General features: G+C 40.4%; 1 protein-coding gene across 3 annotated transcripts in view; it reads right to left on the bottom strand.

Moving 5' to 3' along the window:
• The window catches only part of ADGRL4 (adhesion G protein-coupled receptor L4), a 76,857-nt gene that overhangs the window by 35,507 nt on the left and 25,868 nt on the right, over positions 1–15,482 (bottom strand). For all 3 annotated transcript variants that reach the window (XM_040610711.1, XM_040610712.1, XM_040610710.1), the window contains one exon: positions 1,301–1,453. In XM_040610711.1, the coding sequence (XP_040466645.1) occupies positions 1,301–1,453 (153 nt within the window). The remainder of the gene's footprint in view (positions 1–1,300; positions 1,454–15,482) is intronic.

Genomic DNA, 15,482 nt, shown 5'->3' with positions numbered 1-15,482 from the left:
CAGGTAAATTTTTATTTCAGTGTGAGTTTTGGAAGCTCTCAGCTCCTCCCATATGGATTTGAAAAATGAAGGAAAGTGGTAAACTAACCCCCAATAGAGGATAAAAAAAGATCAGTTTGCCCAGTAAAGAAAAGAGGGCAAAAGGAAAAAAGAAAAAGAAATTAGTAAGCTAAGTGATGCAAGAACAGTCAGAGGAATAACTTTGAAGACAAAACTTCTGAAGCTGAGGAAATGTCATAATGTGAAAATCAAAGCCTGGACCAGAAACCGTGAGAATATTTACAGCTCAATGTGCTAACAGTCTCAATCCCAGCTAATTTAAGAACGATTCATAGCAGCTGGATAAAGCAGATCTCTTTTAGATGGATGTGAGCAATGGGCAAGAAATGTTGATTAGATCACTTTCTGGCTTAATATGCAGCCATTCTGTTGATATTAAGAGCAGTAAGAGGAGAGGTTGTCAGCACTCACAAGCTCACAGGAGACATATCTGGAATGAGACACAGTCAGCATAAAGGTGTAAAGGGCAATAGATTTATTTCTCATTTTCCCATTCCCTGAGGACCGTTGCAACATACAGAGAAAATTACCAGGAGTTTGAAAAAAGAGGAACAGTTACAGTTCTTCCATTCAAGCGAAATCCTAAAGGATTGCATAGCTGTTCAGAAATAACATTTTTCCCTGTAACTTTTCCTCCACTCTAATCTTAAACATGTTCCATCCAGCTGCTACAGGAACAGAGGCTGATGGATGGCACAGGAGGTAGGATAACTACTGGTCTTCCTCATTGCTTTTGATCAGACTTGAAAAATTACCCAAAATATCCCAACCAAAGCCCCCAAACAAAAGGTATTTGGAGCATAGTAGGTCAAATGTATAGGGGATTTTGTTGTGCCAGAACGATGTGAATGCAGAATACTTTGTCAATCTCCTTTGTTTTAAGAATATGACCGCCTTGCTCACAGATCAGTGAAGCAATGTCATGAATAGGTGGATTGGGGATTTCTGCGTTATCTTAACTATATATTCATTGTCTAAAACTGTGACACATGGAATAAAAATATTGCAAGCAGAGTCAAGACTGAAGTGCTACCAAAAGCAATGGCAGCAGCTGTGTTATCAGTGAGAAGTGTGGGCCTGAACTGGAATATTAAGTCTGTACCAGTCCAAATTGTGGGAATTTTATATCCGTACTCCAGACTTTAAATCTGTAAGCTTTTGGCTAGGCTTTCTGTAATTAACAGAAGCGATAAGAGAAGAGTGACAATGTAAAGCTAGTTGGCAGACATTAATAACTTACCCACACAGGAGGTTCCATCATTAGGTACAAAAGTTTGTTGACCATTGCTGGATTTGAAGCCAGGCATACACATGCAGAAATAACTTCCCACCGTGTTTGTGCAATTGGCATGCTCTCCACAAGGCTGAGTAGCATTTTCACATTCATTATCGTCTGTCAAAACATAAATTACAGAGAAATATATTTGCATTTGCCGATTGAAGAAAACAGTAAAGTAAAAGCTTAGTTTGGCCTCTGCTATTTTATTTATATGTTTTGAATGCTGAGCTGGCACTCTTGGTGTTTGTCTATATAGTTTTCCCATTGCCAAGAATGTAATCAGGTGTTCAGCATCACTCTCCTGCCCTCATCCTGTGTGAGTCAACAAACGAGAAAACCAGCAGGATACTGAAGTGAATAGTTTAATTGGATATTCACTTGGAATAAAGGATTGAGACAAGTGCATGTTCTGCTATGGTAGTATTTGATAACATTTTTGCTACCCTCCAAAAAAAAAAAAAAAAAAAAAATGCAGGCTGAGAGTCACCCTGAGGATGCATCTGGGAATTTTAGGATCAGAAAACAGAGCTCAAAAAGGATGTGAAGAAGTCAGCCATTTCATTTCCTAACACTAAAGCAGGATCAATATAGCTCAACTGACAGGTTTTTTTTTCCTGTCCTGCTTTTGAAGACCTTCTGTGGTATTTCTTAGCAGTCCCAGATAACAAACTTATGGTTTGTTCTACTGACTGACTGAGTCTCCAAGTATATTGTTTTTTCTTAGTTATCCCAAAGATCTTACCAAACAGATGAGCAAGACACATGGCTTGTTCTTTACCTCTTAGCAATTGCTGTGCAAGTTACCATTTTTGTACCTGCACATTCACATGATCAGTTTTACAGAGCTAATCCCATGCCTCCAATGATACATGAAAAAAGAACTATTCGCAAGTTTTAAAACTACTTCACCTCTGCAGAGCCTCTGTGTGTGCTATCGTTGTGAGCATGGGGATCCGGCTAGCTTGATCAAAGGTCAAATGAAATCATAAACTCATGCTTTGAACTGTACAGATGATCATCTGCAATGACTCAATAAAACTGTTTGCAGAATCTTCCGAGGTCCCTGTTGTCTATTAAATAATTTTCAGACCAAAACTTTCAAAAACTTCCTTATCCAGACATTCTGCTTATCAAACGGAGAATGACACTCACAATACTGATAATTCCAACTTTGAAAATAGTCCATTTCTCCCAAAGCACCCCAAAAGTCTGAAATAAACAAATCAGTGAAACTCTCCCAAAGAAGACAACACTCTGAGTGGTGTTCTCTATTTTCTATATCGTGAGAAAGGAAAAGAATTAACAGCTTCCAGAGTCTACTGGGATTTTGTTCCTGTTCTCAGGCAAAAGGTACTCATAACATGATGAATGACAGGAAAGAATTCTAACTGGGAGAGAAATAACGATTTATTGCAGAAGATGAATGATTAAGGTGTGAGACAGGGAGAAGAAATATGATTTCAGAAAAGACGCACAAGGATGAGTTTTAGAAAGATGCTTCTGCTTCCTGAATGGTCAGTGTTCTCATAAGGTGTTTACAGAAATAGGTTACGGATAAGTAAAGTGTCATGTAAGCTAGGGCAGTGGCAAGATTAAAGTACACCAAGAGCCGTACTGTTGTAGGAATCCATTTCTGCAATATAACTTAGTCACAACCCCCAGCGCAACCCTGGATCAGGACATTTTTCAGATTTGAAGTCTGACGTGATTTTGAATCTTAGTTGACTCAGAGATGCAAATACCAAATCAGAACTGCATCTTTGCTCAGGGGAATTGAGGTCAACAGTAGCAAATGGATTACACTCATTATAACTAAAATTGAATGTAATTTAATGAGGTATCTAAGTACAAAAGCACTTTTCCAACACACATCAACAATATTTATTCTACAGCTTTGGTATTCATGAGAATACAGCAGAGAAGGTGTATGATTTGGATCTGAAAGAATGCTAAAGTAAAACCAAATTAGTTTAAGTGGCATTTTGATGGGAAGGAAAAAATGTGGTGTTGATCCAAGTTCAAAAGCAAGGCATGAGAATATGAAAAATCCTGTTTGGCATGTGGCATCGCAGAGACCAGGCCCCAGACACTTTACAAATCTTGGTAACAAGGTCCACTTTTTCAAATATCATTTGTGTGTGTCTGTCTGGCAGTTTAGCAATCCCAGTTTGCTCTGGGACCCCGGCATCTCATGACACACACACACAAAAAAAAAAAAAAAAACCCCAAAAAAGTGGACTACCCTATTAAATGCCAACTAAGCTTGGTCTTGGGAAGGTATTATAGATCCTAGAAAACAAATATGTGCTGACTTTGGAAAGCTCATGGATAATAGTCATGGAAGGTGAGCAGCAGAAGGACAGTGATGACTGCAGGACTTCATTTGAAGTAGAGCAATAACAGAGCTAAGGAGAGAAAAGCTACAGGCTACATGCAAGAACATTTCTTTTAGATTTGTTTTCTAGGATTTCAACTATAGTCTTTCAAATCCAGAAATATTACCTTTTTCAGGTGATCCAAAGGGTTTATAAGCAATATTAAAATGACTTATGCAGTGGTCATCAAAAATTCTTTACAATTACGCCTAATTAACTTTACTGGATTATTGGTGTTTTTTCTCAGTACTTAGTATGTCTCCAAGAGTTTTAATGGGGACTATGTTGCCTTAACAGCCTTGCCTATCGAGAGTGCCTTTTGGATAATTTCAGAAACGTTTAGAACATTAAAGAAGAATAGCAGTAACTTACACTGCAAACACAGGAATGAATATTTTGAAGAGTTAAATTCATAGGGAGTTTTCTTTTCACTGTTCCCTTGGTCTAATGTAATATTGAGCAGACCATGCTGGGGGATAATTTACTGGACCACGTCCTGCTTCCATTGAAATTAATGGAATAAAAGTCACTGACGTAAGCAGGCCCAGGGTGGTGCTCGCTGTGGAAAACTATTAGGTTAATGGGAAAGGCAAGTGAGGAAGACGTTTTCTAGAAAAAAAAAGAAGAGTTTCATATACAGTCTATGTAGATGTGTTTAATCTGCCTAATTTCACACAAAATATTTACAAGATCAACAATGATGGCAAAAATGACTTTGAGTTCTTTGTATAAACATCTTGATTTTTTTTCTTAAAACAGCAGTTCAATATGAAGCACAGGGACTTAAAGTAATTTTCTAAATTTTATGTGATTTTATAATATTACTACATTTGTGATTTTAAGGACATCAGGACAAAACAACAGTATTTATAGATAGAAAAATATTTTGAGGTTTTTTGGGGTTTCTTTAAGAAAATTTTCTGTCTGTACAGAGAAGAGACTTTAAATGACAGCAAGCATATAAACCACCTGCTTTGTTGCTACCTAATTTAATTACGGCATGTGCATTCACTGCTGGCACAGATCTCCATTGAACATGCAGGCAGTATTTCAGGAATGCACATTCCTTTAAAGATTTTTTCTCTTTTTTTCCCAGTCACCTGTGAAAAAATTGGAGACTTTCAGAGACAAGATTGGCCAAATGACAAGGTTAATTATTGTGGATAAGTAGTAATGCTGTATTCAAGTCAGTTTGATACACAAGATATTTCCTCAGTAGCTGAACTGCCTTGGGAAACAACGGTGGAGGCAGGGTGTTAGGGTGTTGGTGGGCTTTTTTGGGGGGGGCAGTGGTGTTTATTCGGGATTTTTACATGGCAGTTGCATGATATTTGGACTGCTTTATAATCTTATCATTAAAAATCACAGTATAAGGAAGGTTATAGCTTCCTAGGAAATTTGTGTTAGATAACCTGAAGATGGGTGGGTACAGTAATGTGTATGTATGTGTACCTGAATATTGGGAGGATGCTTACGTGACACGGGTGCAAAATAAAACCACTTCACCATTTTACCTTAAAAATGCAGCTCCTATGTATTTTACTGTACATTAATGTAATTATGGTTAGACGGAATCAGCTACTAGCTGCATGTAATTGTATCTCTACTAGTCTCTTGAAAATGTATAAGAATCTTCAGAAGAAAAAAAATCTGAAAAGCCGATATACCTGTTTAAACTCAATTTTGAACTGAGGATGGTAATTCTGTGTTGAAACTGCTTGTGTTCATTAATAAGAGAATACCATTGCTTTAGGATTGAATAGCCTCACTAACAAGTTTGGGCATTGATGGAAATCTTCCCCTGTCAGAGGGCTATAGATTGCATCCAGTGTTTGAACAATATCTCTTTTACATCAGGTAATATTATTCATTAATTAAATGTATAGGAATTTTGTTTAGCATTGATAAAATACATTTTTGTAAAGAGCATTCATTTCATTTAGAAAACTTCAAACAGGAATACAAAATTGAACAATAATTTGGGGGGGGGGTTTAGGGCCATGATGCAGTTGGAACCTGGAGGAATCTGATAAGATTTTAGAAAAAAAGGATAGAGGAAATTTCTTCTATTATATTCCATATCCTTTCTAAAGTGCAAATTTTACCCTGTCATATATCCTGTTTTAATACTGGGTGGTTATCAAATTATAACCTATGATAGGAAAACAGTAGGGCAACTGCAGCAGCAAAATGACATAATTTGTTATTATTGTGACAAGCATGAGAAAACAAAGCTTTGAATTATAAATTTTAGATATAAGATTTTTGTAATGCTTTTTATATATTTTACAAGAAAAATCCACTGTCGTAAGACTTTCCCTCATGACATTTATCAGAACAGCTTTGAGGGATTTCTGTTGCACTGGGCATATCTCCATGATAGACTTTTTGATGATATGGTGACATACAATATGAAGAATTAGTTTTGGGGTGAAACGTGTCATATTGATTCACAATCACACAGAAGCTTCTTTTCTTCTTTTTGTAAATTTTGAAGTAAACTGCTTCTCCCTTCACTTTGAGTAACAAACAAGGTTAAAATCACCCAAGTTAAACAGAATGTTTTGTGCATTTGCAGTCCTCACCAATCCATGCAAAATGGGAGTGTTGTAGAAGTAAACCTTTGTATTATATAGTATATTCTGGGCTCTCTGGCATTGAATTACGTTTATATCAGTCAGGCTGATGGTCTTTATTAATTGGTAAGTAAACTGACCGGAAAACTAACCATGTTGAACTTTGAGTTTGGTCACTGGTGATGGCCACCTGTGGCGAGCTGGCCCATGGCTGCAGGAGTTTACCGCCTGGAAGCCCACCACATGGAAAGCCTGCCCTGGAGCTGCATGGCCCTTGACTTCCATGCTCCTGGCTCTTCTGCTAAAAAGCTGGAATTCCCAAAGTCTTGGATCAAAATCTGCCAGTTAGACCTACACCTCCCAAGGCTTTCTGCTGGAGCCTTGCTACAGGCAGAGCACTCAAGGCTCTTGCTCCTCTGCTTCTTTGGCAGGGGCTGCAGTCCTGGCTCCCACACCGGGTAATCCATGCTGGGGCCAGGGTGCTTTGTGGGCTCTGACCTGGACAATGAGCCAGGCTGGCCAGAGAGCCAAGGGGCTTCTCAGAGCAGCAGCAACCTGGCTGTTGGAGGTGAACTCTTTTGACACCTTGACATTCCAGATTAAGAACTCCTGACCAGAGCTTGAGTTGATAACTGTTCCCAAAAGCCATGCCTGAAAAGGCATAGGCATGATGGTGGGATTTTCATAAGTGTAACAAATACTTGATGTTACTAAGGTCCATGACCAGCTCATACTGAGGCCATCACTGGATACTACAATACATTCACATTGTAGTCCGTGCTCCCCACAGATGACACAAAAAGCAGCAATTAAAACAATTAATTTTACCCCAGTCCAGGCCCTTTGAAGCCAAGGTCAGAGGCCTCTGGGGCATAGCTGTCTATCAAAACCAGCAGCACAGGGCTGGGGACCAGGATTGGACACAGTAGTCTGAGGAGTGGACAGCACTGGCTGGGAAGGCAACGCAGCCGGAGCGGCTGGGGAATACGTTGATTCATTGCATCCGGCTGTTCTTTTTCGACAGCCGCCTCTGCTGCCAAAGCTGCTACAGAGCCCCCGGGGGAAACTAAAACTACCCTTCCCGAGTGTAACCCTCATGGGAGAACACTACTTGAAGTGCCTCACTTAACCCCTCAAAAGCAAGGAAATGAAAGGCTTCCTGTAAAACAAATTCCAGCGCTACTCACCCCGCTGTGCTTAGCTTGTCTGGAGGTCTCAGAACAGTGGGTGATCTTACATACATTACTTCTGTGCTGCAGGACTGCGCATCTACACCATCAGAGCCCGAGCTAAGAGCAGCGATACCATTAACAACCTTGCCTTTCCTTCCGTGTGATGTGTTTCCATTAATGGTAATTTAACACAATTTGTTTATGATTCTCCAAAGATTCAGCATTCGAGTTTGGTCTAAATCAGCATGAAAGAGCAGATGCTTTGAAAAACCACTTGAGACTGTAGAACTGGGCTGGAAATCTCATTTAAATATGCATTGCTTTCGTAATGGGCCTGATTCATCTCTGTCCTGCACTGGGCAGGGGACTATACAGTTGCTGCATAGGAAACCTTGCCACTGCAAGCTCTGTCATGTTAAAATTTCACAACTCTGCCTCCAAGAGCTTTTCATAATGCTTTCTTGGGATGTTTTTGTAGCTTGGCAGGAATTTTTGAGCAGTTTGAACTTGATGGCTCTGCAGCTAGCTGGATTCTCAAAAGTCCTTAGTTCAGCAAGCAAATGTTTTCTCTCACGTCATGGGCCAAGTGTATGTGCAGAAACAATTTCAGATCACCTTTTCATTCGTGTCTGGCTGAACTAAAAGATCTCACAACAAAAAAATCCCTTAGTCTCAGTTTAAGGAACAGAGCAGAACAGTCTAAAAGAAGGAAAGGCATGTTCCTACATACTCAAAACACCGTCAGGTTGAGTTTCAGAGAATCGACAAGGTTCGGAGAGGTTAATATATTATCTAAACTGCTTCCCTCACCTCTTGCTGATATTTTCAGACATTACAAATTAAACATGAAAAGCATTTATTATTGCGTAAGTGACAGCGATGAAATTGTCTTTTGTTTAGCACACAGAACAACCTGCCTTTTCAACACTTGTGAAGTATCAAAAGAAGAAAATCTGTAATTTGTGATCACTTATATGTGAAGAATAAGAGAATAAGGGGGCAGAGGGTGGGGTAGGGGGGAAATCTTTAAAAGTGCTAGTCCTTGACTGGAAACAAACCATTTACCCAGACAAGCATCTGCAGGAATTTGAGATTAAAAAGGAACAGGGTAATTAAATTAGTGAAATAGAGGGAAAAGGGGTAATAAATAGCTGTTGAGTGGCCCTGTCCCACTTTTCCCCAGCACTACTTCCCCTCCTACTCTGGAGAGGAGGGGTCTACACGCATCTCAGAAAGCGGCAATGTGCCCCCACTTTTCCCCCAATGGAGAACCCAGAGCTGCACCGACCAGTGGAGGCTCAAGCAAGAAATGAGAGCTCTGCAGCTGCAAGTGGGGAGCTTCAGTTTGGGTGTCCAAATCCCAAAGTAGTTATCTATTGTCTGGCTGACACCCCTTTCCTGACCAGGTCACAAGGCGCAGACCTGTGAATGCTATGAACATTCACCCCTTCTGTTACAAGCAAAACTCATAGCTGGCCAGGCATCCCCTGCTGATGTGGGGAGTGGGGTTTCAGGGTACTTGTCAGGGGTGCAGGTGAAGAGCGTAACCCACATCACAGCTCAGGCACCAGGGACCGGGAGCTGCCACTCACTGTTCAGGGAAGCAGACCGTGACCTCCTTGCACCTAGAGCATGCCACAGTCCCCTTTGTGCCTTCCTCCCAGGAATGTGGCATTAATTCACCAGCTGAGCACCTGGCCCGATGAGCTGTTAAAAAAGCAAAGCTGAAGGAGACAGACTGTAGCCAAGTAACTTCAGAGACAATAAAATGGAAAAAAATCCAGGCTGGAGGTGGTCTACTGGAGTTCTTGGACTGGCTTTGGAGGTGAGGAGTGACGACTGGATGAATTCTCTGGAAAACTGAACTACAGACACTGAATAGAAGCGAATAAAACAGTAACCCCATTTTCAGTCCCAGTCACACAGAGCTCTGGTCAGCCATACCATGAACTCAAGCAACCCAAGTCTCCCATCTGACAGGATGCGAACGAGTGAGACGTCACCACTGAAATCTAAACATTTTGGTCCCAAGCAAGAGATAAGACAGAAGGAAAACAGCTTAGCAAAGCACTTGATTAAGGGGAAAGAAAAACTTCCAGGCAGCACTTTTCCAAATTTCAAAACAAAAAAAAGAAAGATATTTATTAAGAAAACACAGCCGGGAAATGCATCACCACTTTACAGCTTATATATGAAAACCACTGTGGCGCCAGCGTGGTATGGGTAAGCAAGATGTGAAAAAGAAGGTGAGAGACAGCACAGCCTGAATGAGCCAGAGGAACATTACGCATTATCTGATGAGATCTATTAAACTTGCTACAAGCATGCAGCAGAGGCTGTGATAAGAAACAGTGCTGTTCTCTGTCAGGCTGCGGGTTTAACCTTTAATCTCAAAGGACTAAGTCCTGGGGCCTTGAACACCATGTGGCAGCAGCGGCGCTGCATTCCCACTGTGCCGGGGAGCTGGAAGCACCAAGATGCTCACGGAGGGTCCTCGCTGTGCTGCTCTGGGAGCAATCCGCAGGGCACAGCTGGTGGTTTCAAACATTTCATGCCAGTGACACTGTGAGGCATGCGAGTTCATTGCACAGGTGGCAGGTGGTGGTGGGCACAACTGAGAAAGTACATGGAGCTCTGTAATGATCTATAAAGTAACTCTCCAGGCACAGAGCTAGCGATATATTAAAGGCACTTGTAGTTGGCGTTGATTGGAATCATCAATTGTCATTGTGTCTAGGGTTGTTCACGTTATCCATTGGGGAGCCAGAAGTTAAGATCCAGTTGCTGAATTCCTCCCTAGAGCGGGCAAACAGGTATGTTTGAACTAAAGGACAAGCTCAGGTTCATCTCTAACTCTGAAGAAGGTTTTCCCCCAGCTGACCTGCTCTGCCTGCTCTGTTACCCCTTCTTGTGGCAGGACTCTTTCTGTGTTTATTTCCAAGAGAACAGAACAACATGCTCATGTTTGCTTCAAGCGTGTGAAAAGTCTGTTTCCATAAAGAAGCCTGACCTCAAACTCACTAATATCCAAGGAATAGCTCCCATTAACCTACATCTTTGCTTTTACAGAAGCAAAGGGGCAAAACCTGCTGAGAGCAGAAGTGAGGAATGAAGGCCACGTCAGCCTTCCTTTGCTCACCCACGCAGATCTCATTACTTAGACACAACCTCAACATCCTGGCAGACACCCTGTGCCAAGCTTACTGCTCAAGGATTAGACAGAATGTAATTGAAACACATCATCAATTTCTTGGTTTGCCTTCTTCGAAAACATGGGATTAAAACAAGGTGAAATGCAGTTGAGTGGGAATATGCTGATTTCAAACTGCCAGCAGTGTGCAGGTGTCAAATGTTTTTCTGAATGCTACCAGCAAAAGGGTTATAGAAACTTCCTTGTTATTATATTACACCATTCCCAATCCAACTTTCACTTTTCTTGCTAACTTGCTTGTTTTCACTGAAACTCATCCTCTAACCAAGACATAAAACAGGACAAGCACAATCAGAATATTTTTGCTTAAAGTAAAGCGAGCGGCACAGCAGTCCCTCACTGGGAGGGCTTTGCCAGTGGATAACTATGCCCCCTGCCGAACTGAATGGGCAACCAAAGTAGAAGTTCTGTTTCAGTACTGCAACTGGAATTGTATTTAAAAAACAAAACCCACACAAACCCCAAACAACCTATAGCCAGACAATATCTGCATTGTAATTTCTTGCAGACTCCCATTGCGTTTTCCATTTACTCTAACACTGGCATAGAATCAGGACCATGAAAGTAAATGTATCAGAATGTGAAGCTGAAATCTTGATTACATTGTTTAACCCTTTCTTCAGCTTGATTTATTTATGCTGCGTATGCATATCCCTCCAACACTCCAGTAGCCACTGTATAATAGCATTCAGGAAAGTAAGACTCAAAGTTATTGTTCAGTTCCCAATGCACCTGGTCCTTGTTATTTCCAACACTAATTTCTGAAAACTGTTTGCAGAACTTTCTGAACCAAAATACATAAACTCAGCATGGCACGTTCTGGTATTCATCTAAATCCAAACTTTCTTTTGCATATTACATCAGAATCTGTAAACTCTTCCTGTAGAGGAAACAGTTCTCCAGTAGCTGCAAAGAGATTGCACGCTACCGTGCACCAGATCTTGGGATCCATCTGAGCTGCATCCAACAGATGTTAAATGCACCTAAAGACAGGCAGTATAACCATAGAATCATTCTGTCTGTATCTAATCCCCAACAGCTGCTAGATGGATGCCTCCTACAGCCAGTTACACAGGAGTCATTGCTCAGAGGTCGTGATCCCTCTGGCTTCTTCAGTGATGCCCCACCTGATGGCAAGTGAAACACAAGCCTGGAAGTCAGGATGAACACAAGTTCCTACATCTCACATTTCCAGACTACCTCCCTAGCCCTGGGGAGATAAACTCTGTCAGCTTACATTTACCACTTTAGCAGCATTTTTGGAAGGGAAAAAAACCCACCCTGGAACTCTATTGAAAATGTTTTTGCTAAATAATGATATAACATGATTAAGGGCTTTAGTAAGAAGTCTTTATTTGGGCAACAAGGACAGATCTGTATGTAGAAAGGACAACAGGGCTCACCAGTGTTTAACTAGAAGTTGCTCCTCATGCTTTTGAATCTGCAACTTAAAACTAGTTGATACATTATGAAGTGCAGGTGTCATGGTACTACATTATCTTCAGTAAATTTTGTCCTTTGAAAAATAGTTCCCTGTAACATATCTGAAATAGTATTAAAAACATGTCCTGCTTTTGGCTTTGAGATCTGTAATATGTTCTATTTAGGATTTAAAAAGCAGAATACAATAAAAGATGCAATAAAATTGCTTTGAGAAGTGATAGCTCAAATAACATGGAAGGCCATAAAACAAAGGCTACAGAAGCTATTTTTTTCCCCATTGTGGAACAGTATTCATTGATTTCTGAAACCACAGGCCAATTATGCTTAGAGTGGACAAAGTACTTTAGGGAGTCTAGTCTGGGCATCAGAGACATTGAGTTTATGATGTACTTCTGTCAAACTCCTGTTACAGTACTCCGGAGTAGCTTGATGAAATCTGATTGCCAGTACTACTCAGGAGATGACCTAATGCTAGGTCATTAGAAGAAAACAACACAAATAGAAAAAGAATTTTTCTTTAAATCTATTATTTGCTTATTTTTAAAGTCAATACTGTTTCATTCTTGTAAAAAATTACATGTGAACTCAAGCATCTTCTGCAGTGGCCCACGTAGCTTTCATGTGGCTTGGTGACTGTGTTTTTTATATTATCTCTGTTTGTAAGTTATCCCATTTAAATGCTCTGGAATTCAATATCTTCACTACTGGATAACAGAGTAATTCACAAAAGAAAATAATTTCAATCTATAAGTGAGAAAAGCCATTAATTACTGGAAAACATCCAGTCTCCAAACCTGAAGCTATCAAATATGGCCTGGCAAGGAGGAGGCAATTAGACTGAGGAATTCTACCCAGAGGGAAAACATGCCAGCATTACTTCAGCTAGACTAATGACTTCAACAATAACCACTGAAGTATTTCAAGCTACTGTCAATGCTGTAAGTATTTAACTCCATGGTGAAAATATCTTAACTACTGACAGTGATATTCTCAGAGATTGACCCCAGCAGTTCATTTCTGATAACAAAAGTCACTATTAAAACATAGAGGGTTTGCTGTGTCACCCATCCCCTGCTCCTCTTTTCCCTCTGATGTGAATTAAAGCAAAATGTAATAATGCAAGTAGAATTAGAGGTTATAAAACTCAGGAGGAGTTAGGTCTACGATACTAGTCAGGCTCAGTTAAAGAGCTGCAAATTTTTTTGTAATCGTAGTAATTTTCTCATATAATAGCCAAATATAATCTTTGTGGAATTTGCTCATTTGAAAAGCATATAGCTCTCCTCCTTTCTGAGCCATCCTCCTCCAAACACCAGACTGCCCTAAAGGCTGGCCCAGATTTTCTTTTTCATCAGTCCCTCCCGAACCCTACAGCTTTGAAGCGATGAAGCCTATAGTCTCCTCACACCACATGGTCTTGGTAACTTTTTCTGGACCTTTCTTTCTTAGGTATACAATCTGGAAAAATTGAGCTCCATGTCAAATGGCAGAATGAGTTAACCTTCTCAGGATCCTTAATGAAATTCAAATGTGAGGGAAGTATACAGCATGCTAATTCAATCTATAGCGACTTTTCCCTTGCACCAACAACTCTGCTCTTCAGTAGTTATTACACACTAGGTTGCAATAGCCTGTGTATTCATAATCACTGTTGTCTACATAACTTCGTCATTTTCTAGTGAGGGTGTTTATTCTTAGATACAGGGGCTAGAGACTTTGTCTCCAAGATACAAAACACTTAGTAGACAAAAATATAAAAGTTCCATTAAAAACATATCTACAGTTTGGACAGATGTAATAGTTATAACAGGGAATAATGTTGAAACGTGGCACAAGTCAGAACTGAAAAGACTTTCAAGTTTGCCTACCATAATACAACCTGCCACATAAAGTGTTATTATGTACATTTTATGCCTGGGAGTATTGACAGGCGAGAGGGTATAGATACGTTGTATGAACGCCGTGTATCTTTCGGCAACCACAGATATGCCTGTGTGCCACAACGGAGGGCTGCACGGAGCTCAGAGACTGGGCATATTGCAAGCAGCAATGCTATGTTAGTGCTGCTCTCTAGCCAGGCTAATTAGCTCTTTAAACACAGTCTCTATTAGCCTGGACATAGCACTGTGCTGTACAGCCACGCTGCTTGCTCCTGCTCAGTTTAGTTTATCCATAACTACGCTTTGTCAGCTCAGCAGACACTTGGAGACAAAGTCCCAATTACAGAACACAGAGAAAACACTGCTGCCACTGATTAAAGCGAGGGGTATAATTTACATACCAAGGCAGCAGAAGCGACAGAAGAGGAGGATTGTCATAAGGTACGGAATAAATACATGTAAAACATAACAGATTTCCACAGATTGCCATGCTGGGGATCTGTCAGAAAGGGAGGCACTGCGGAAACCTGCACTGGTATTTTTGTAAGTACTGCTCAGCTGCAAATGCTAAAAACTTGTTTCCCCAGTAAATCACTAGGAAAGCTTCCCTTCATTTGTTGAAATAAACTTCTCAACGTAAGTGCTTAAACCTAAGTTCAAGCAAACATAATCAAGATAAACATCTTGATTATCAAAGAGACTGAACTTGCAGAAGCATTGGGTAGATTTTTACAGCATGTTAAGTATCCCTGAAAATTGGGTCGTTTATGAGATATGTGGAGAAGTGCTGCAAGCTTCTTTTCTGAGTGCTGGACAAGAAACTGGCTTAGCAAAAACCAACAGTAATTATTTTAAATCCATGAACTATTACATCATGTATCAAGTGTATTGTTCATTAAAAAAAATAAAAAAAGTCATTGCCTTTTGTCCTCTGCACGCATCTCTGGAGGTACCAGCACAGGCAGTTCTGTAGGATATCTTTAGTTTTGCTTCAAAAGTTTCAACTCTGAAGATCCCAGAATAGTTTCCTGGGAAAGGTATTCTGTGCTTGGATTTGTTGCAAACCTTATGTTGCAGTAAACATTACACTTTTCTTTTGTTTATTCAGTCAAGTGGAGTAGGTTTACATCTGAAATCTAAACACAGACTATGCACAGAGAAAAGCAGTGTTTGAAAGGCATTTATTTTCAAATAGTGAAGCTGTTAAATATGAAAATAGTGGATTAGAGCTTAAATTCCTACTCCAGCTGCCTTGGCTCCAAATTAAGCACCTTAAGCTCAACCTCCAGGATCTCCTCCGGAGACCCACTGAAAGATCTGGGATAAGGAACAGCTGGAGCCAAGGAAAAGGGCATGCTGGGGATGGGACAGCAGTATACACTGTTCAAAAAGGGTAACACTGTGCTTTGGAAAGGCTGACATTTTACAGAGGGCTGTCTATTATTCAGAGGAGGGCTTTACCAGCCCTCAAATCCACCCAGGAATT

Source organism: Falco naumanni, chromosome 11 (genome assembly GCF_017639655.2).
Source record: "Falco naumanni isolate bFalNau1 chromosome 11, bFalNau1.pat, whole genome shotgun sequence".
Lineage (NCBI taxonomy): Eukaryota > Metazoa > Chordata > Aves > Falconiformes > Falconidae > Falco > Falco naumanni.
This window is presented reverse-complemented; position numbering and strand designations above follow the sequence as displayed.